General features: G+C 41.1%; 2 protein-coding genes across 3 annotated transcripts in view; both read left to right on the forward strand.

The window, feature by feature from the left end:
- Positions 1 to 58: 58 nt before the first annotated feature.
- On the forward strand, positions 59 to 19749 carry Matn3 (matrilin 3). The gene is made up of 8 exons (XM_048804763.1): positions 59 to 380; positions 4703 to 5269; positions 7859 to 7984; positions 8640 to 8765; positions 10391 to 10516; positions 12765 to 12890; positions 17649 to 17759; positions 18839 to 19749. The coding sequence occupies exons 1-8, from the start codon at positions 185 to 187 to the stop codon at positions 18892 to 18894; spliced, it is 1434 nt and encodes a 477-aa protein (XP_048660720.1). The 5' UTR covers positions 59 to 184; the 3' UTR covers positions 18895 to 19749.
- Positions 19750 to 22250: 2501 nt separating this feature from the next.
- The window catches only part of Wdr35 (WD repeat domain 35), a 60941-nt gene continuing 60274 nt past the window's right edge, over positions 22251 to 22917 (forward strand). For both annotated transcript variants that reach the window (XM_048804764.1, XM_015479945.2), the window contains exon 1: positions 22251 to 22415. In XM_048804764.1, the coding sequence (XP_048660721.1) occupies positions 22392 to 22415 (24 nt within the window). In that variant the 5' untranslated portion in view covers positions 22251 to 22391. The remainder of the gene's footprint in view (positions 22416 to 22917) is intronic.

Genomic DNA, 22917 nt, shown 5'->3' on the forward strand with positions numbered 1-22917 from the left:
CCTTGTTGGCTCTGGGAGGGGTGGCCCAACTCGCCTGGCGTCGGGGCCGGGGGCGGGAGGGGCGGGGCCGCAAGCGCGGGATCTTTAAATTGGCGGCTTTTGCGCGGGTCGCAGGACCCCGACTGACCCAGAAGGCTCGGATCTCACTCGGCAGACACGCACCTGCAGGCCCGCCGAGCCCACCATGCCGCTCCTGACCCCCGCGAGCCACCTCTCAGGACTCCTGCTGATCTGGTTGGTGCTGCTGCTGCCACCCCCCGCCAGCCCTGGTCCCCTGGACCGCCCGGGCGTCCGGAGGCTGGGGACTCGTGGCCCCGCCGGCAGCCCCGGGCGCCGACCCGCTTCCACCCGCGCGCCCTATTCCGGAGCCATCGAGCCAGGTGGGAATCGCGGCGCAGGTACAGAGGGGCGGGGCGGGAGACGGCCCACAGCTTAAGAGAGCAGAATGCAGGACAGAGGGAACGAGAGCCTGGGCCGCGGATGGGAGGACGGGGGTGGGCAGCGGAGCCGGGCATCGAAGGAGAGCTTCGGATCTCTGGCAAGTGTCTTGCATCTCAGCCTCAGACGGGCAGCGGTGCGGGAGAAAGAATTCCGGTCCCAGAGAATCCTGTGCCGAAAAGCTGAGATGCAGAAAAAGGAAGGGAGACACTCAAGGTTACTTATGTGTCCGGGCTAGAATTTGGGTTTCCTGAAGCTCAAACTCCCCCTGTGATTTGGGCAGGGAGCATCGGGTAGCAGCTAAGGCAGCGCTGGGACTGCCTCCCACTTCGGTTTAAGGCGACCCTTCAGTGGAACCAAGCCTTCCAGGAATTCTACTTTTAGTTCTCTTGAAATTCCTCTGCTTCTATTCCAGGATTGTGGATGATTCTATCCTACAGCCCTAAAGCTGCCTCAGTGGAATCCGGGATTTAGCAGAGAGGAAGTCTTGGGGTGCTGTGTGAGGCCAATAAGGGACCCAGAGAAGCCACCTGAATGCCTGAAACCATTCTGGTCTCAACCCTGTTCTCCTGTCCATGACCAGGTGTTCTCAAACTGACTGGGCCCAACCTGAACTCTCTTAGATCCTCAAGACACTGAGTCTTAGCAATCAGTTCTATTTCTCTTTTTGGTCAGTAATTGATTCCTGAAACAGCAAAGTTCCTAGCTCAGCCAAGCTGGCAGATCATCTGACACAGCCCCTGAAAGATACAGGGTAACCCCTATCAAAGCGAAGGGACCCAGCAGATCAGTGTCAAAGCTCAGAATAAAACTCAGGTCCCTGAAATCCCAAGTGAGGATTCTTTCCACTGCTCCAACCTATCAAGCTCTTCATATGGTTTACATAAGATTTTAGCTTCATTACCAAGAAGTCCAGCATCAGTCTTGTTTGAAAGAGGCTGTTTAAACCATTTTCTCTGTGTCCTTTCTCATCTGGCCAGCAATGCTGCCTACCAGGCTCATTTGCCTTGCCCATCCCCTCCTTTCTGGATATGTTGAGAAGGAATTCAGAGGACTCTTTCTTGCATTACTCTCATGTTTGAAATGGCAAAAGAGGGGCCAGGGCTCACAGGGGTAAAATTCGGCTGGTAGCCAGCTGGTTGCTCCAGGTGGGGTTGCTGGCAAAGCCTTTTTTCCAGAAGTGGTGTTGCTTCTAGAGCTCACCTCCCTCTCGGATGGGACTGGAGGGGACGGTGAGATTCTGCACTGGGTGACCATTTCCCCACTAAGTTGCCTTGAATCTTTCCTGTCTGTAATTCAAACCTGATCTTGAAGCGTAATTCTTGAATAAACACCACATTCTACACCTCTTCCAGATTCTCTCCTTTTAGCAACCAAGAATTGCCATGAATTTGCTATGGGCTTTTATTTCTAACAAAAATTGTCAAAAATTGGTGATATTGTGAATATGAAAACATTTTAGGAGACTCAGATATTCACTTTCTTCTTGAGAATCAAATTGCTGCTATTTAGTCATTGGGAGGGAGACTCAAAAAACAATTAGTGCCCCTTGCCGACGGGGTTCAAATCAGGAAGGAACCTGGTCACAGAATTGCCTGCTACCCTGGCCAAAGACTCCTTTATTAGTTTTCTATTGCTATTGCAACAAATAACCATGAATTTAGTGACTTAAAACAACACTCTGTGTATGCTGGCGGGGCACACGTGTGTGTGTGTGTGTGTAGAGCCAGGGCCTCATGCATGTGAGGCAAGCACTCTACCACCAAGCTATCCTACCACTAAGCTACCAACCCAGTGACCCACACTATTATCTTAGAGTTCTGTACATCAGTCTGACAGATCTCCCTGGGCTAAAGTCAAAATGCCAATAGGGTTGCATCCCTATCCCTTGGGAGGTTCTAGGGGAGAAGAATCTGTCTGCTGTCTCCAGCTTCTTAGAGGTTGCTATGTTCCTTGGCTCATGACCTTCTTCCTCCCTCTTCAAAGCCAGCAATGGTAGGTTGAATCCTTCTCACATTCTATCACTTGCACCCCCTGTCCTGCCATCATCTTCCGTCTTTAGAGGACTTTGTAATTATATTGGACCCACCTGCATAATACAGGATAAGCTCTCCATCCCAAGCTCTTTCATCATACCTGGAAAGTCCCCGTGGCCAGGAAAAGTAGCATATGTACAAGTTCCTGGGATAAGGACCTAGACATCTTTGCGGGGGATGCATTATTCTGCCTACCACACCCCCATAACTCCCCCCAATAAGGATTCAGTGGAGAAGAAAGGAATCATGTATGCTGGTTACAAGAATAGAACCATGATTTATCCAAGTGACACCACTGCATGGTAATTACAGGGTTCCATCATCATGGTTTTTTTTTTCTTTTTACTCTAATAGTGTAAAAGTACCTGACCCCTGTTCAGACAGGATTTGCAACACAGCTCTTCTTCCTTGCCCCTAATCCATGGGAATCTGAAGGGATGAAGTGAAATTCTGGAGGAGTTTGAAAAAAGAGAGATTTTTAATTCCTTTTGACTTAACTAAATACATGACGCACAGCATATTTCATGGTGGTGGCTCAAAGTCAATATGCAGGACGTTTCTAGGTATATGAGATAATGTTGATTTTTTTTTTTTTTAATGGTGGAAAACGTTGCCTCAGAGGGAGCAGCCGTGGTGTGGCAGGAAGGCCCCGCTGCTGGAAGTCAGGAAACCTGAGTCCTGACTGGTTCTCACTGCTGTCTAGTTCTCACTCCTCCCTGAATCTCAGCATCTCACCTGTTAGATGTATACAATATAAACAACCTCTGAACAACTTCACAGGGTTATTGTCTTGGTGCCCTGTGATCCCTAGATTATAATTGAAAGTAAAGGTGCTGCTTTCTTAATTGAATACCTCCAGGCAGAGGGGAAAGCCAAGAGGATAATTTTTAGCTCTTGAATGAAAACTACATAGACTTGATCCTTGTTCTAGACAAGGTTTTTTCTTCCATAAACAGCTTGGCCTAAGAGTTTATTTTGAGTCCACCTTTCTTCCCAACTCATTGAGTAATAAATTGCCTTCTTAGAGAAGCATCATCTCTTTTTTTGTTAGAAAAGTAAAGAACCTTGATTTACACTTCATGCCCAAAGATTTCATTTCCACTTAGGACTACATGTGTGTGTTGTATATGCATGAGCATGTGTTGGTGTTGGCTTGAAAAAGAAGTGTAATAACTGGCTTCTTTCTTATCTAGTCCTGAGTTGTGAACTTGATTTTGCTGACTGGGAGAGGGATGTGCAAATAGGGTTGAAGGATGTAGAAAAAACTAGGAAAGAAAATAAGAAAACTAAAATTTGTGTCACTACAGTGTGCCAGGTACTTTTGTGTAGAAAAAATACAGTAAACAGTGAGGATTGAGAAATCTGGCTTATCTGCCTTTTTAGCCCCAGGGCTTCATAGGACTGCATAGGACTTTTTTGAATAGAACTGCAAAAAAAAAAAAAAAATGGTGAATGAATAAGTGAATGAGAGGTAACTATGTGAGTGTGATGTAGGTACTAGAATAGATGCCAGGTCACAATCTCTGCTCCTTAAAACAATAAGACATGCTCAAATTAGGGAGTGCAAGAGGCATATATCACATTAAGTTGTCATCCCACTATCTTCAACTAACTCAAAGCTCACCAAAACAAGAATGAATGGGTGACCAGATGGAGGGAGACTTTAGGGCTACTGTGGGGCAGTTTTCATCCCCTAGAAATGGAATTGAAGAAGGAAGCTACTAGAAGATTGTCAGAGTGCCTTGCCTCAAATTCTGCCACTGCTTCAAGCCTGGGCAGGGAACTGTGCAGTAAGGCTGGATCTGAGGGCCTTTTACACAGTTTGGGAACACTCAACTCCCATTGCCTCAGATAGCCATGGTGCCCAGGACATGGCTGGGATCTACTAATTCCTAGGGGTCACAAGGAACCTTGAGAGCAAAACCTTAATCAGATTTCTAAGCAAAATTTCAGAGCTCAGTCAGCTTATAGGTAGATATATGGGGACACTTCACATCTTCATGTGAATTCTCACTATGGGACTCTGAAAGCTGTCATGCTTTAAACACCCACGGGAGGATGAACTTGGGGAAAGTAGCAGGCAGTGGCGGCTTTGTGGTTAAGGGGTGCTACTCTGTCTGGCCTCCTGGAATCCCAGAGTTGTTTGTCTAGGAGTGAGTATTGTCCCATTTCTGGTTGTGATCTGATCATTGCTTGGTCTCTTCTGCTACCCATGTTCTTCTTTGCAGGTGTTTGCAAGAGCATGCCCTTGGATTTGGTGTTTATCATCGACAGTTCTCGAAGCGTACGGCCCCTGGAATTCACCAAAGTGAAAACCTTTGTCTCCCGGATCATTGACACTCTGGACATTGGGGCAGCTGACACACGGGTGGCCCTAGTGAACTATGCCAGTACAGTGAAGATTGAGTTCCAGCTGCAGACCTACTCAGATAAGCAGTCCCTGAAACAAGCGGTAGCACGAATCACCCCCTTGTCCACAGGCACCATGTCGGGCCTGGCCATTCAGACAGCAATGGACGAAGCCTTCACAGTGCAGGCAGGGGCTCGGGGGCCCACTTCCAACATCCCTAAGGTGGCCATCATCGTGACAGATGGGAGGCCCCAGGACCAGGTGAATGAGGTGGCTGCCCGGGCCCGGGCATCTGGCATTGAGCTCTATGCTGTGGGTGTGGACAGGGCAGATATGGAGTCCCTCAAGATGATGGCCAGTGAGCCCCTGGAAGAGCATGTGTTCTATGTGGAGACCTACGGGGTCATTGAGAAACTCTCCTCTAGATTCCAGGAAACCTTTTGTGGTAAGTTGGTAAGTCTTTGCTTCCAGCTAGTAAGGATGCTACATTTCAGACATTGTGTTCCCAGAGAAAAGGACATTTTTCACCCCTTTTTTTGAGGGGTGGTGGTGGTGGTGGTGGACATTTATGAAAAACTTAAATGCATCCAGTGCTTTTTTGGTGTTTTTTACCAACTTAAACACACGACGTTGGTTTAGAAATATAGAGCTGCATTATATATTTGGTTTGCTCATAAAATCTTCATGTTTGCATTAGAAATGTGAAGGTCTAGAAATACCCAAGATAAATAATCCTGCTGTTCCCTGATGGGGTGGGGTGGAGGAAACCTCAAGATGCCTGTCTTGTCTCCATCCCCCAGTACACTTTTTTCCCAGGTACTTTCTTCAGTTTTACCATCTCCAGATTTAACAGAACTCTGCTTGTTCTGTAGAAAAACAGGGAGCAGTGTCTGTCCTGGGAGGGTCAGTGGACTATATCCCAATGTTACTGTCAGTGTGCACAGTGTTAGGGAACACTTGTTTTCAGATTGGGCTCTTTCTTTGGCTATTCTGTGTGGTGTAAGAGGATTAGGGACCAGGAAGATTGGGGTTTTGGTTCAGCTGAGGGATGAAAGAAGAAGACTAACAACAACAACAACAACAACATTCTTTTATTTTTCTATTTCTTTATTCCTTTAGGATGTAGTTTGAATATGAACATGCTAATTTCATTGGGATTTTTAGCATGATACAGCCAGATGCGTCAGCATGAATCATCTGGGGCTGGGGTTTATTTTTAGTCACTGATCTGATCAGAATGATGATTTGTGGGGCTCGTGTTTTATTTATTATCATTTGGAGAATAGTCTTTGAAACTCTCTATGAAAACACCCAAGAAAGTGGGTACAGATTTCTAGTTCAGGTGAATTTCTAAACATACATACTTTTTTTTTTTTTTTTGCTATATAATTTATTCCACATTTGTTTATTCAGCATGCATTTATTGATAACTGATGACAAAAAATATAGTTCTCCCAACCATCAGTTAACATTCTGGGGTTGGGGGTGAGACAAGCAAGTGAGCCAATAATTGCAATTGTAAATCTTGAGGAGATTCATATCTAAACTGACGTGAAGCCCAGCAATCACCAGTTAGCTGGGAAACGAGAGCAGCAGCCTTGGTCTGGGGGAAGCTTGGCCTCATCTCAACCAGACCTGGCTGGGTTCCTCTTCTTTCCTGTCCTGGGACACTGTGCCTTCTCAGGCCGTCATTGGCCTTGGTGGTATCTACTTGGTATTCATTGGGTTCCAAAAAGAAAGTGGCTTTCTTTCTCCCAGGAAAACCCCCGAGCTTGCGGGTGAGAGTTGCTGCATCAGGATGCTGCTCTGTGGCACAGTTGGGTGTCAGAGCTGGCACCTGGGGTTGGGCTTGAAGGCCATAAAGTAACAAGTGGTGAGTGGCAAGCTTTTCCTCTGGTACAAAAGACATGCTGTTCTGGGGTCGGGGGAGCGTCCTCTCTATGGAAAAAAGACTGAGGGGCAGCTTGTTGTAGTCAACGGGTTGGAAAGATCATTTCATGAAAAGGCCCTTCTTGGGAAAATATTAGCCTTGTCCTGCTGCCAAGGGCAATGGAGGCTGGGTTACCTGCCACAGGAGCGCCAGCCTTCTCCAGCGGGCCTCCTTGATTCCTCAGAAGTGACTAAATCCATTGATTCGTCTTTCAGAACATGTCGCTAGGAAAAAAAAAATTCAATGAGATACAAATGGCTCTAGGAGCAAAAAGCTGGAGAGGACATTAAGCTCATATAATTTCATTCAGTTAGTTCTTTTCTTTTTACCTGTTTGTATTTATCATGTGAGTTCAGTGTCTCCAAGTTGCCTACGTAGATACCTGATCTCAAGAACCCATGTTGCATGTTTAGAAAGCAGTTACCCAGATTGCTCCCATCGTGTGCACGTCAAAATATGTGTTTTGACCCTAGTGAGAGTGTGTCCCCGGCTGAGGGGGATGCCTGCATTGAATTCTGTTTAGACACAAAATGTGGAACCCTTGCAAACCAAGTTCTGGCTTAGATGGGTCAACTCGCTCACAGCACTGTTCATTACTCTTCTCCCCATCTCTTGAGGCTGGGAAGCAAACATCTTTTTCATAGGAATGTGGATAAGCTGAGTAAAACATCAAGGCAGCTGACTGATGGAAGTGTTTGGCTTCAGCTCGGGCTCCAAAATTATCTTTCTCCTTTGAGAGAGTTTCTAGCAAGGTCTGTAATTTTAAGTTAGTAACATTTCTAGTTTAAGAGTATTTCTAGTAAGCCAGAGGCAGACAACAAATAACCAATTTTGATAGTGAAATAAAGAGCAATGCCTTCTTTTTTTTTGAAGTATATATATTTTTTAATATTTAGTTTTTAGTTGTAGTTGGACACAATATCTTTATTTATTTATTTACTTTTATGTGGTGTTGGGGATCGAACCCAGGGCTTCGCCCGTGCTAGGGGAGCGCTCTACCGCTGAGCCACAAGCCCAGCCTGAGCAATGCCTTCTTAGCACGTGAGAAAGTATCTGAAATGTTTTTACCTTTTGACGCTGAGGGCCCCGACTTCCTCTGCACAGCCCTGGACCCGTGTGCGCTAGGCACGCACCAGTGCCAGCACGTGTGCGTCAGTGATGGGGAGGGCCGGCACCACTGCGAGTGCAGCCAAGGGTACACCTTGAACGCGGACAAGAAAACGTGCACAGGTGAGACTGCTCGGGGGACAGCGGCTGACGATCCTGTTATTTTGGGATCTCTTCTTCTGGGGTGGGACTGGCCTTGTGCTTTGACTCTGACACCTTTTCTACCTAACTGCCTTTTGGCTGGTTTACTGTTGCTCATGGATGATTTGCCTTGAAAAGGAACAAGGGAGACAGGAAAGATGATAAAGATCCTAAACTCTTGGTCCTTTTGTGGCTTTGGCATTTTTCCCGGATTGTTTCTAATTGGATACCAGCCTCCCCCTTCCTCTCTCTGACCATAGATGCTCATGAATTCTAGAAGTAGAGGAAAATTTAGAGAGGGTCTCAGGTACCTGGGGCATGAATATTCGAAGTTGATGAAGAAGGGCAATTAGGTTCTTCTTTTTAATCTTAGAAAAGAGTTTTTGAGAGTAAGAAAACAGATCATTGAATTCAACCTACTTATTTTATAGATGTGAAATTGAGACACAAAGAAGGGAAAAGACAACCCACATCGGAGGGTCTGTTACTGAAAGCCAATACCAGTCAGTTCCAGATCTGCCACTTCCCTTCCTGGAGCCCCGCCCCCTTTGTTAGCTCTGTGTAGTGAGGTCTGTAAAAGTAGGTCTTGCTGCCTACTCTCCCTGGGTTCACATTTGTTCTGCTCCTCATTTGGCAGCTATTGATAAGTGTGCTCTCGGCACTCATGGGTGTGAACACATCTGTGTGAATGACAGGACTGGCTCTTATCACTGTGAGTGCCGCGAAGGCTACATCTTGAATGAAGACAGGAAGACTTGTTCAGGTAAGTGGGGAGGAGCCTGTACTGCTGCTACATACTTACATGTCTACCTGCCTACCCAGTGTTGGAACTTGGGTCACAGGCACTGCGACTGAGTGCATCAAGTCCCACCCCTGCACTTGGACTGTTTTTCTCTGTTGTCACCTGGGCTTTTTTTTCCCCCTCCCATTTCCAAGTCTTGTTGGAAGGGTTAGAAATAGTAATGTGTATGTATCACCTGTGAATGTGAGACTCAGTTCTTTTCTCCACCCAGCCCTCACACTCCTTCCAAATGCTACAATTTAGTAATTTAACACCAAATAACATCTCACAAGATACTTATTGCTTTCGAAAGGAAAGATAGTAACCTTGTAGTGGAGAACCTGGCAGACACCACCATCTTCAAGTCATCAAAGTGATCAGAGCCAGTATCATTAGTGATGACCACGGTGACATCATGCATCAGTTGACATCCTGTACCGAGGATACAGCAGCATGTCTGTGGTATTCTTTTTAAAAATTCAGAACCATGAAAAAACATCACACAAAATCAAACATCAAGACATTCTTAGTTCACAAAAATAATTTTCTGGTACAAAGGCAAACTGGGGATATGTCCCATATTGGAGGACACTAAGACCATGTGACAACTTAATGCAATGTGGGATCCTAGATTGGGTCCTGGATCATAAAAAGGGCTTTAGTAGAACAATTGGCAAAATTTGAAAAACTATACATATTAGTAAATCATATCATATCAATGTTTTTGATAATCATACTAGAGTTATGTAAATTGTTAACATTTGGGGAGGCAAGGTAAAGTACAGCAACTATTTGGATTTTTGTAAGTTTTTCATAAATATGAAGTTATCTCAAAATAAAAAGTTTAAAAATAAAAAATAGTTTAAAACTTACTAGTACAGAGGTAAATGCGTTGAATGAAAATTTGAGTCCTGAGTTCCATACTGCTCTGAATCAACTGGTCTCTTTGTTGTTTATTTGCCTCATTTATAAAAGAGAAAAGGTTTACTGGGTGTGGTGGCATATGCCTGTAATCCCAGAGACTGGGGGAGCTGAGGCAGGAGGATTGCAAGTTTTAGGCCAGCCCCAGCAGTTTAGCAAGATCCTGTCTCAAAATACAATAAATAAAAAATAGGTCTGGGGGTGTGGCTCAGTGATAGAGCATGCCTGGGCTCAATTCCCCAGTACTGCAAAAAGATACATAAAAAAAGAAAATAAAACAGGAAAGGGCTGAATTACAATTTTTTCAAATTCTAATTCTGTCTTTCCATATCTAATGTAATTAGTCACATAACTGTTCATATCTCTCTAGAATGGGGTAAATACAGTAAACCTAAAAGGAAATCCTTTAGAATATATTTATGAGAATCTTAGATTATAAAAACTCAATGATGATGACTTTTGAAAAGGAACTGGGGAAGACTGGAGAATAATTATCATGTGTGTGCAGGATTTTATTTAACTCGGCTAACTTCTAGTTAGAGCAAATAATACTGACAGCTTTGACTAGCCTCCAATAAGTTTTCCTCTTATATATTTCTAGCTGCAAATAAGAAGGTTTCTATTTATGGGTAATAAAAGACTCTTTCACTTTTTATTTCCTTTTTTCCTGGATTTTCCACTGACAGCTCAAGACAAATGTGCTGTTGGTGCCCATGGCTGTCAGCACATTTGTGTGAATGACAGAGATGGGTCCCATCACTGTGAATGTTATGAGGGATACACTCTGAATGAGGATAAGAAAACATGTTCAGGTAAAGTCTACTCAACAAATTCTTTCATATTTGACTCTTCCTATTGTGGTGAAATTGACTTGCAATTTGCTGGGAGAGAAGTTCTTAGTGGTAACTTAAAGCACGACCGGGTTCAGGCATTCTGTCGTGCTTATGGATGAAGGCACACATGCTCAGAGGGTGGTGAGCTCACTGGTTTTTGCAAACATAGATCACTTCAGAAAATTACTGGAAATGCGTAGGGAGTGGGGGATATGAGAAAAGCTAATTAAATATTAGATCCTTATCCAGGAAAATTTTATAGCCCTGTACACTGGGGACCTTTTAAGCAAATAGGAGCCTTTAGAGGAAGTCGGTTGGACAGTAACTATTTAGTGTGATAGGCTGAACTGATCTTTTTCCAGTTAAAACTTGGCCTGGAACTTTTCTGTAACGTTAATCTTAAAGCTGGATCGTTTTAGTAAAGGAGACTTTGTAAATGCCTGAATTAGACCCACACAGATCTTCCAGGAAGTCTGAATTGGACATTCCCTGACAGTGTCTAGCTGATCAATCTTCGGTGAATCTGAGCCTTATGACTTGGCTGATGAGCCCTACCACAACTGCTAATCCTCATTAATTTGATTTAGGCTCACTGGCAGAACAGGGTGGCATTCATAAATGTCAGAACAGTCCTAAAGGAGAGAAATTCCAAGCTCTCGAGGTAGTGCCCGTTTTGGCATACTGAATGTTTTTTAGATCTTGTTTAACTTTCCCTCTCTTGAGGTAATGCTCCCAGATAATGGTGGGCAGCATTCTTCAGTACCTTCTGTGGGCTGCACATGATTTGAAGCATTTTATACACAAAGCCATGCCTTTAATCCTCATAGCAACTTTGGGAGGAAACTGAGGCATAGGCAGCTTGAAAAACTTGCTCAGGTCACCTGGTTTGTAAGTAGTAGAGACAGGGTTTGATCGCGTGTTCCCAGGGTTACTTTGAACGTTGTCTCATTGTACAAAGAACCTGACAGCAAAGATGAGTGGAGGAGAAAGAATTGTGAGCGAGTTAGTATACATGTGTTTTAAAGTAATAAGGAATAGTGCCATGATGAGGCTGGTCTACATGACTGTCAGATGTCTCCACGGACCTGCTTTCCCTGCACTGGGTGATAGGAAGGCTTGTAGGTTGGATGTGGAGTCCCAAGTCAGGGCCAGAGCAGGAAGCAGATCCAGTATCTATCTGTAGAGTAAATGCCAAGCTAGGATAAGGGGAAAATAGAGTCATCTCCTATTTTGTATTTTGCTGAAAAAAAAATCTAAATTGTATCGATGAGGGGAATATCCATGTTAAGACCGGAAAAGCACTTTATGAATATATTTCATAGGGCCTTGCATTTCATGCAAAGTTATTTTCTAGGCAATAGTAAGCCATGGAAGGTTTCTGAGCTTGGAAAAAGGATTTAAGAGGGGAGCTAGAAGGGAACAAATAAAACACTTTCGTCCCTGTCATGGCAGAGGAAGAACCCATGTCTCCAGGAAAACTTACTTGGTTTTTAAAGGGGAGTTGCATTTTCATTTGTCCTGGGCCAGTTTGGACATGGGACTGATGTGGCACTTTCCTCTGCTCTCCACTTAAATTTGGGCAAACTGTCTTCATCCTTGAAATGCTACTTACTGATAGATAATAAATACTTCACTGTCCAGTCATACTTATCACCTTTGTTATTAATAATGTTGCTATCACTTTTCTCTGTGTTTGTAAGTGTGTGTGTGTGTGTGTGTGTTCATATGTGTCTCCAGGTTATTGTTTTCTGTCCCATTTTATAGCTATAGACAGCAGGTCTTTGTTCAATGCAATACTTTTTGTGTAGCATCACACTTAGTTCCAAGTTCAATAAGGTCCTTAATAGATTATTTTTGGTGATGATCCATGATAAGCTGGAGATACTGGAGATGTTGACAGTCACCAGAAATGCCCAAGGTAAGTTCTGGAATATAATTGAGACTTAGTGCTACAGGAAGAAAAAAGAAAGCAGCATTAGATTGCAGAAGATGGTGGGGAGCTGTTGGGGTTGGCAGGAATGTCTGTGATCAAAGGAGAGCCACAGGGATGGGAGGTGGAGAGGGAAGGAGGCTTTCTGCTGGAATGTGGGGCTTGTGGCTGACTGCTGAAGGATTCATTCTCAGCACTGGGCGGGACCAAACTGAAGATTATTTCTCCCAGTGTTTGTTTTTAGTTGCATATTTAATTAATGTGTGACTGTTTCTCTCCTGCCCTATTCCTGGTTAGTCCAAAACAAGTGTGTTCTGGGCACTCACGGCTGCCAGCACGTGTGTGTGAGTGACGGGGCAGCCTCCTACCACTGCGACTGTTTTCCTGGCTACACATTGAACGAGGACAAGAAGACATGTTCAGGTGAAGACTGGCCCTTCAAGCCTAATCTGTTGGGTAGGAAAATCTAGGAGGAAGCTGTTCTCTCTCCATCTGAAGTTATGAACCGTTCTCCTGGCCAGAATCTTCCACTGGCTTCCAGTTGCCTACATCAGGAAACACTACCTTCCTCTGCCAGTGTACCTTCCACGATCTGATTCCAACTTCTTCTCTTTCTTTTTTCTAATTACTATCTCTACCTAAGTCTGATTTTTAAAATTATGGTAAAACATACATAACACAAAATTTACCATTCTAACCATTTTGGGGGGGATACCAGGGATTGAACTCAGGGGTACGTGACCACTGAGCCACATCCCCAGCCCTATTTTGTGTTTTATTTAGAGACAGGGTCTCACTGAGTTGCTTAGCTCCTCACTGTTTCTGAGGCTGGCTTTGAACTTGTGATCCTCCTGCCTCAGCCTCCTGAGCCACTGGGATTACAGGTGTGCACCACCGTGCCCTGCCCATTCTAACCATTTTTAAATGTACTGTTCACTGACATTCAACACATTCACATTGCTGTGCAACCATTACTACTATCCATTTTCAGAATGTTTCCATCATCTCAAACTAAAACCCTGATCTCATTAAACAATAACTGCCCATTCCTACTCCTCTAGCCCCTGGTAACTGTGTGTTTTTATCCTCTAGCAGATTGTTTTATCCTCTAGCAACCCCAAGGGTGGTGATCTTATCTGTACCACAGTACACAAAGTAGTTTTTCAGCAGACATTTCTTCATTGAAGGTATTATTTCATTTGAAATAAAGTATGAATCAATTTCTTATGAAGGGCAAGAATAATGAGGATCAGCTTGTTTCTAGAACTTGAGTAAGTGTGGGTAATTTTCAGAAAAATCAATCTTTTTTTTTTTTTAAATTTCCCCTCCTGGAAAGTTGAGAATTCAGCATAATTTTTTTAATGGTTTAGGCTGTCACCTCATTTTATTTTTTTAAGGTTCATGTATTTATTCCATCAGCAGTTTATGGAGCTACTGTTAAACAAATTGTACTCTATTAGATTCTGAGGAAGAAACTGGAGACAAATTTCAGGTAGGAATTCCAAGTAGGGGCATTTTAACCTTGTGAGAGAGCATAACACAAATGTTAACTAAAGGGCACACAGTAAATACTGTGTGTGTGTGTATGTTTAGAAAAAAGAGGAGACCATTGAAGGCTTGAAAAGTTGAGTCAGTCTTGGTTCATTTTTTCTAGGTGTAGAGCTCTAATGTTTATATCTACATTTTTTTCGCTAGCTTTCTTCCTTCCTTCCTTCCTTCCTTCGTTTTCTTTCCTTCTTCCTTCCTATACAATTTTTATTGAGAGGTAATTCACTTATCACAACATTTATTCTTTTTTTTTCTTTTTGGTATTTGGTTCTGGGAATCAAATTTTGGGCTGCATGCATGCTAACCACACATTTTACCACTGAGTTACATGCCCAAACAAAAACTGCTGTGCATTGATTTTCAGTATTTCAAAAATTGGGCAACTATCAACACTATCTAATTATAGAAAATTTTGTCAACCTTAAAAGAAACCTATACCCATTATCAGTCACTCCCCCATTCCTCCCAGCCCCTTGTCCTTGGCAAGCACTAATTCTACCTCTATGGATTTTTTTATTCTGGACATTTCATATAAATGGATGGTATGCTTTGTGGCCTTTGTGACTGGCTTCTTTTATTTAGTGTGCTATTTTCCAGATTCATCCATATTTGTAGTATGCATTAGTGCTTTATTCCTTTTCAATGCTGAATAATATTCTATTGCATAGAAATACCCCATTTTGCCTATCCACTTATCAGCTGATGAATAGTTTATTTCCACTTTTTCAGCTGGTATGAATAATGTTGCTATGAACAGTAATTAGTATACAAGTCTTTGTGTGGACATATGGTTTAATTTCTTTGCAGTATATACCTAGAAGTAGAATTGCTAGGTCACATGGAACTCTATATTTAATATATATTTTTAATATATATATTTTTAGTTGTTGATGGGTGTTTATTTATTTAGATGATGTGCTGAGAATTGAACCCAGTGCCTCACACGTGTGAGGCAAGTGCTCTATCACTGAGCCACAACCCCAGCCCTATGTTTAATATTTTAAAGAACTGCCAGACTCTTTTTCAAAGTGGTTACACCATTTAAGAATCTCACCAGTAGTGAATGAGGCTTCTAATTTCTCATATCTTTGCCAATACTTATTACTCTCTATCTTTTTTAAAAAAAATTTATTCATCCTATGGGGTAAGGCAATTTTTTTTTTTGTATTTATTTGTATTTCCCTAGTGACTGATGATCTTGACCATCTTTTCATGTGCTTGTTGGCGACTTTTATAAATTATTTGGAAGAATGTCTATTGAAAGCCCTTTTCCCATTTTTAAAAAGTTGATTTTCTATCTTTTTATTGAGTTGGAATGTGTAATTTGCAATTTTTGCAGAGATGTGATTTAAATTTTTTTCTCCTATATCATGAATTGCCCTTTCATTTTTAAAAATACCTTTATTTTATTTATTTGTTTTTATGTGGTGCTGAGGATCGAACCCAGGGCCTTGCACATGCTAGGCGAGCACTCTATCGCTGAGCCATAACCCGAGCCCGCCCTTTCATTTTTTGAAAGTGTCTTTTGATGCACAGAAGCTTTTAATTTTATAAAGTTCAATTTATTTATTCTTTCGCATCTTATGCTTTTGTTATTGTACCTAAGAAACTGTTTGACAGGTCAAAGTCATGAAGATTTACTTCTGGTATTTTCTTCTAAGAGTTTTTTAGTTTTATCTCTTCCTTCCTTCCTTCCTTCCTTAAATACTGTTTAGGTCTATGGTCTTTTTTGAGCTACATATATACATGTGTATACATGCACACACACACATATGGTGTGAGGTAAGTGTCCAACTTTATTCTTTTCATATAGCTATGCAGGTTTCCAGCATAATTTGTTCAAAAGGTATTCTTTCCCTTATTAATTTGTCTTGGTACCCTGTTGAAAAACAAGTGACCATAAATGAAACAGTTTATTTCTGAAGTCTCAGTTCTATTCCATTGATCCTCATGCCCTCTTTTTGCCAATACCACACTGCCTTGATTACTGTAGCTTTGTAGAGAATTTTGAAACCAGGAAGTATGAGTTCTTCAGTTTTTTTTTCTTCTTTTTAGGATTGTTTTGGTTATTCTGGGTCCCTTACATTTCTCTATACATTTTAGGATCATTTTGTCAATTTCTCCACAAATGTCAGCAGGGATTTCATAGGCATTGTACTGAATTTACAGATCAAATTTGGAAAGTATTGCCATTTTAACAATCTTCCAATCCATTAACATGGAGTTCATGTCTTCTACTTTAAAAAAAAAAACACCACGCTTATGTATTTTATTCTTTTAGATGCTATTGTGAATGAGTCTATCTCTCAAGTTTCAAATTTGCTACATCACTGTTTTGCAATTTTCTATAGAGAATTTTAATTAGAATATCACACTGAGGCAGACCCCCAACCCCCACCAGAGCTTAGAGTCTATTAGGCAAGAGATTGGATATGTATCATATGTACCCATTTTATACTCTGCACAGGGATGATAGGCATGTTGGTGATATTCAATAGATATATTCTGCTTACTGATTGATTAATAGGCTGATTAAGATGGGATTTGGGCCGGATGGTCCCAAAAGGTTTTAATAGGATTCAGACAGGTGAATAGATTGCATTTAATTAAGTGAATTTATGGTCCCCCAGGCCTATGTTGCATTTTTGTAGAAGATGAGAGAAAATATGGGAGCCAAGGAGCATTTTCTGTCCTCAGGCAATAGTTTCACTTGGAAGATTAGACAGCAATCTTCGGGCTTGGGAAGTTATGCTTATTTCTATTTGCAATTATAAGGGCTGTAATATTTAACAGGAATGTTTGCCTCACAGAATCACAGAAAGAAATAGAGTTACCTCTATTAATCTCTCACATTTACTTAAATGTCAATATATATCTGAATTTGTAATACTAAAGTATTTTGGGGTAAAAACTAGAACTCTCATCAAACCATTTAATAAATTAAAAGTCCTGTATAGAAAATCAGGTATAACCTGGTTTTAACCTTTGAAGTACTTTGGCCATACAAGTGGAGAGTTATTGTTCTCTTTTCATTTATTAGTGAGGACACAGTACCAGAAGAAGATTGTCTTGTCTCTGTACCTCCTATACAATCTTTAAAAGAAATTTTCTTTATATTGTTGATGAGTTCTGATAATCATGAAAGTATAAAGAATTATTTAATGAACTCTCATATAATCATCACCTGACTTTGACAATTATAAACATTTCCCTTGTATCTCCTAATACAAAAATTTCCATGACATCATTATTCCAAAGTAGTTTCTCCTCTTCCATTTGTTTTTATATCCTTTTACCTCCTGGAAAATGCATTTCAATAAGTCTTAAAAATAGTAATATTGAATTCCAGTGGCTCAGGAGGCTGAGGCAGGAGGATCACAAATTCAAAGTCAGCCTTAGCAGCTCGGCACAGCCCTAAGCAACTTGGCAAGACCCTGTCTCAGAAAAAAACAAAACAAAACAGAACAACAACAACAAAAAGGGCTGGAGATGTGGCTCAGGATTGAACTCCTCTGGGTTCAATTACTGTTACCAACCCCCCCCCCCCCCAAAAAAAAAGGTAACATTGAGTTGTATATTTCCTGATTTTTTATACTTTAGGTATCCATAACATTTTATGTGCTATCATTGTAGCCATTGAAGAGGCACGGAGACTCATTTCTACTGAAGATGCATGTGGGTGTGAGGCCACACTAGCTTACCAGGAGAAGGTCAGCTCCTATCTCCAGAGACTGAACACCAAACATATCCTTTCCAGAAGGTTTTCTGCTTCTTCTTGAAGCCAGTGAAAGTACTACAAATGAGCCAAATGTTTTAGGACATTACGAAGGCAAGGGCCTTATTTGTTGTTTTAAGATAAGCAGCAATAATATACATTTTTTTTCAATTAGGGTTCTTTAAAATACTTTAATAGACCATTTATATTTACATGTAAAAGCTGCATAACTATTACATTTCTTAGTGCTTTTCCATGGCATGTATGCTCCAAATTGAGCTCTTACTCAACAGATGAGGTTTTTATCCTATGCTTCCTTTATATGGCCATCTTAGTTCAGAATCTGCATCTGTGCAGAACAAATCAGCTGACTGATGAGGTGTGATATCTCAGATTTCATGATTCCACACTTTGGCTAGCCAGGTGTTCAAAAAACAGATTTTAAAATGTAACATGATACTGTCTTAGGATCTTTCAAAACCAACACTTGAAAATACTAACAGAAAAAGTACTTTTTCTCAGCCCAGCTCAAGTTAACTACTCTGTCTCTGCTACCTTAGAGGAGTGGAATTCAGATCTTGGTACAACTTAAAGAGTATGGAGACTTTTCAGTTCAAATTGAATCAATTTCCAAATACTTCACTTGCTCAAGATGCTACTTGGAATCTGCTGGCATGTTCGTTTCTCATCTTCCATTTCAGGATTGCCATTTTCCTAACTACACAAGAAAAGCACACCTCTCTCTTACCCTGAATCTAATAAGATGCTTTTTCTAGAAAAGCAAAATTTCCAGAGGACCAATAATTCCTTTAATCAAGAATTCATAAATGTTGCTCCCTTTATCCATCTTACTAATAAGTATTTGTCCAATTGAATTTCATATGAGCAAAAATATCTGAAGACCACTGCAGTGGTCTGACTTTATCAAGATCTCAAAAGAATTGAACTTCTGAGTGTTAGATGAGACTTTTGCTGAGAAAATAGTCTAGTTCTTTTTCCTCACTTATACTAGGACACAATTTTCTTTTATCTTGTGTAAAAGTGTTTAAAAGTGTGCTTGTTTTCTAATGTGTAGAAATAAATGGTGTTGGCCTTAACAACTAGCTACTTGATGACATTTTGCAGAAGCTGCAAGTAAATGAATATGGACAAGTACATCGTTAGATTGCTCAAAATGTGGAAGTGTAGAAAACTTGGTGCAATTAATATACTTTTGCACACTCGTATCTTCAATGTTCTTGCTAATTATTTGCCATTATAAATGCTTGAATATTGCCAGATAAATAGTATGACGATTTTCTGGAGAATCGGTATCATTTTTCCAAGGAGATAAATGTGCATATTCTTATTAAGGGCAAACTTTAGTGTTTCTATGCTCTAACTGTGAAATGGTAGGAAGTAGAATGAAAAGTTCAATTTTTAAAATTATCTACTAATTGAGCCATTTAATTTTAAATGTTTATATTAGTAAGATAATCATATTCACAATGGAAACTTAAGATATATTTTCTCTTAATAATATTTCTAAAATAAACCATTTTATTACCAAGAGTGCAAATGGTATGCAGTATTTCCACATGAAAAGCTCATATAATTAAAATTGAAATTAATATAATTTAGAACTGTTAAACACTTTTTGTTTTTTGTTAATTTTTGCAGGAGTATTATTGAAACTCTGATCAAGGGATTGTAATACACATATTTAAAAGTAGTTAATTAAGTAAATATTACATGCAATTTTTAATTCATTCTGGTCTTAGAAATGCATGACTAAAGAGCATTAGTTGTGAATTTAGGGTGCTAAACTTTTTACCAAGAGCAAAATGTCCTAAATTTATTTTATCATTTTCCTTTAGGATCAACTGATAACATGATATATTTGTAGAATTGATATAACAAGGAACAAAATCTAATGTCTTTTTAAATGTTAGTAATAAGCATAACATTTTTCACTTATATATTTGATACGTATACTTTATCTCTACAGCTTAAACTTTTAGAACAAAACAGTCCTTTAAAGTTGTGTAGCAATCAATTCTTTCTTGGTTTGAATTGTTTTTAATAATAAAAAGTTATTATCTTTATGTGTTAATGTCATGACCATTTTTTGTTAATTCACATTAATTTTGTCTATTGAACACATTTATTTATGTTGAATTGAATAATTATTTGAATATAACAGCTTCTTGTCAAAGGACAGAGTATTAATATTCTTCCTATAATCTAATCTCACGCTTAAATTTTTTTGAAATTTTATACCATTTATGCTACAAATGCATTATTTATATATATTCTACTTGTCCCATATAACTTCTTTCTTATGAACTATATTTTAATACCTAAGAATTTTTTTAGTTCATTTAGTTATTTTAAAAAATTTCTTATTGGTGCATTACAATTGTACATAATAGGGGGATTCATTGTGACATATTCATATATACCTTCATTCATACAATTTGGTCAATTTAATTCCTCTATATCTCCCCTTTCCCTTCCCTCCTTCATTCCCCTGGTGTCCTTCTTCTACTCTGCTGTCTCCCTTCTGTTTTCATGACACACTCTGACCCTTTTTCCCCCTCTAGCTTTCACAAATGAGAGATAACATGACCCTTCACTTCTGAATGTGGCTTATTTCACTTAACATAATGCTCTCAAATTCCATCCATTTTCCTGCAAGTGGCACAGTTTCATTCTTCCTTCTCACTGAATAAAACTCCACTGTGTATACATATCACATTTTCTTTATCCATTCATCTGTTGACAAATACCTGGGCTGGTTCCATAACTTGGCTATTGCAGTCTCACATTCTTGAGTCTATAAATTTAAGTTCAGATTGAATAGAAAAGCTTTAATCATTATGGTGTGGGAGAGGGATAATAGAAAATATCAAAATTTGGGTACAATAATGATGAAGTTTACATTGATATAAATTCCTGAAAAGCAAATATAACCTACAGATGTAAACCTAACATATGAAATTTAAAGAAATGAAAAATAAATACCAAATCAGCATATATGAATTATCTATTGCATTTTTTCAAAATATTTGAAAGGAAATGATGTAGAGCTACCATATTTTTCAAATATATCTGAACATAGAATTGGTTACACATGGTGATATATCACAAAGAAATACTGGAAGGAATAATTAGAACTCATGTGCAAGGAAGGAAAGGTATTTATTTAAAGAGAGAAATGAGTTTTCAAGAGGGAAAACTAGCTTCACAGCAACTAGTTTCATTGTATCATGTCTTGACCACCTGAGTGAAAATCCTTAGCTTAGATAATACTGATTTGTGTCATGAGTCTATGACTCTATGACTGATTTATATCATAGGCTCCTGGTTTACTGTTTAATGCTGGAAATCTAGCCAAACATTTGAAAACAAATATCTGAATGGGATAGGAATTAAGTTTGAAAAGATTTCCTCAGTAGACCTGATTTGGTATGGCTTGGACACAACTGGACTCTGAGAGAATAAGAACATCATAGATATCGATATCTAAAATAGCATGGAAAGCAGAGCCCATGGAAAGCTGATTCAGAAAGCGATTGACTTAGAGTGGGGCACCACAGTAAGACATTTCAGGACTGAGGAAAGATCTGTTTTTCTTTTTGTCTCGCTGGACTTGGAACCCAGGGTCTCCTGAATGCTGGGTCAACAGTCTACCACTGAGCTACATCCAGAGCCAGGGATCTGATTTTAGATGGAGTTCAGGATTTTTAAAATACCTTTATTTTATTCATTTATTTTTATATGGTTCTGAGGATGGAACCCAGTGCCTCACACATGCTAGGTGAGCACTCTACCACTGAGCCACAACCCCAGCAGGAGTTCAGATTTGATGGGAAACAGACTAGGAATTTAGAATTTAGAATTAGTACATGCTAATTCTAGTATGTGCTGGGTGAGACAACAGACCTGGATCAAAAGATTTAAAGATTATTTGCCTGGGAGGGGAAAAACTCCAAGTGGGGAAATTAACGCTGCCGCATAAAGTACACGCTAGATTATATAAATCAAAAATGGTATCTACAGAAAAGTCTATCCCAGGGGAGAAGACACTAAACAGCTCAAATATTTTAAAAAGGGAGGCTATACCTCAATGGCAACTGTAGCTGTAATGAGCCCAAGTTCATAGTTTTCCTTTTATAAGGAGCTCTTTTAAAAATTCCCAAACAAAATAAACAGAGTCTCCTATTTTCAGATTGCCCAGAGGGCCCTGCAATGCCCCAAAGCACAAGGCAACCAATCCTCAAAACGCACATCTGCGCCGCCTGGCCGATGGCACTAGATACCAAGTGCAATAAATGACTTTTCCTTTTATGAATGATGGGACAGTGGAGCTTACAAAACACCAGATCCTGGTGACCTTACTGGTTTGGGCACCTTTCCTGTTTGTACTGACACTAAGGACACCTGAGGCACAGCCATGCCAGGTGTGCCGTGGCGGGTCTTCAGAGCCTGCGCAGGCGCGCGACGTCAGGGGCTAGGACGACACCGGAAGTGCCTCTTCGCGCCCCGGATGCGCCGGGGTAGCGGCGGTTGCCAGGGCGACGGGAGCCATCCAGAGCCGCTGGTACTCGGAATTGGAGACGGCGAACCGGTGACCAGCGGCGGGCTTTGCCCGCTTCGGCCGTTCGCTCTGGGTTCCCACGATGTTCTTCTACCTGAGCAAGAAAGTGAGTTTCCGGGGGGCCGCCCCGCTCCTCCTCAGTGCCCGCAGCCCACGGGCCATTCCGGCATCCTTCCCGCTAAGCCAAGCGGCTTCACCGGGCCCTGATCGCGGCTCTGCTGCCCCGCTGCCCCGCTGCCCCGCTGCCCGCCTGGTCGGGCCCCGGACCTTCTGAGGTCCCGAAACCCCTGGTCCCCCTTAGCCAAGCCAGAAACTCTCTCACGCGTCTCTGCCATACCTGTCCCCCACCGGGTCCTTTTGGGTAGCCAGCGGGATAGATCACTAGGTGATCTATCACGAGTCAGGATCCAGATGACTTTGGATCATCACCGCGCAAGAGAAAAAAATTAACAAAAGGTAGCCTAAGTGTTCTAGGGGGAAAGGGAATACAGACCGGTGGAATGGGTCAATAACCCTCCAGCCCTCATCCACCCTTTAAAAATACCTCAGGTGACTTACCTCCTGGCTCCCCCCCCCCCCAGCCCACGCATCGCCTTTGCTCGCTTTGG

Source organism: Marmota marmota, unplaced genomic scaffold (genome assembly GCF_001458135.2).
Source record: "Marmota marmota marmota unplaced genomic scaffold, marMar, whole genome shotgun sequence".
NCBI classification, from domain to species: Eukaryota; Metazoa; Chordata; class Mammalia; order Rodentia; family Sciuridae; genus Marmota; species Marmota marmota.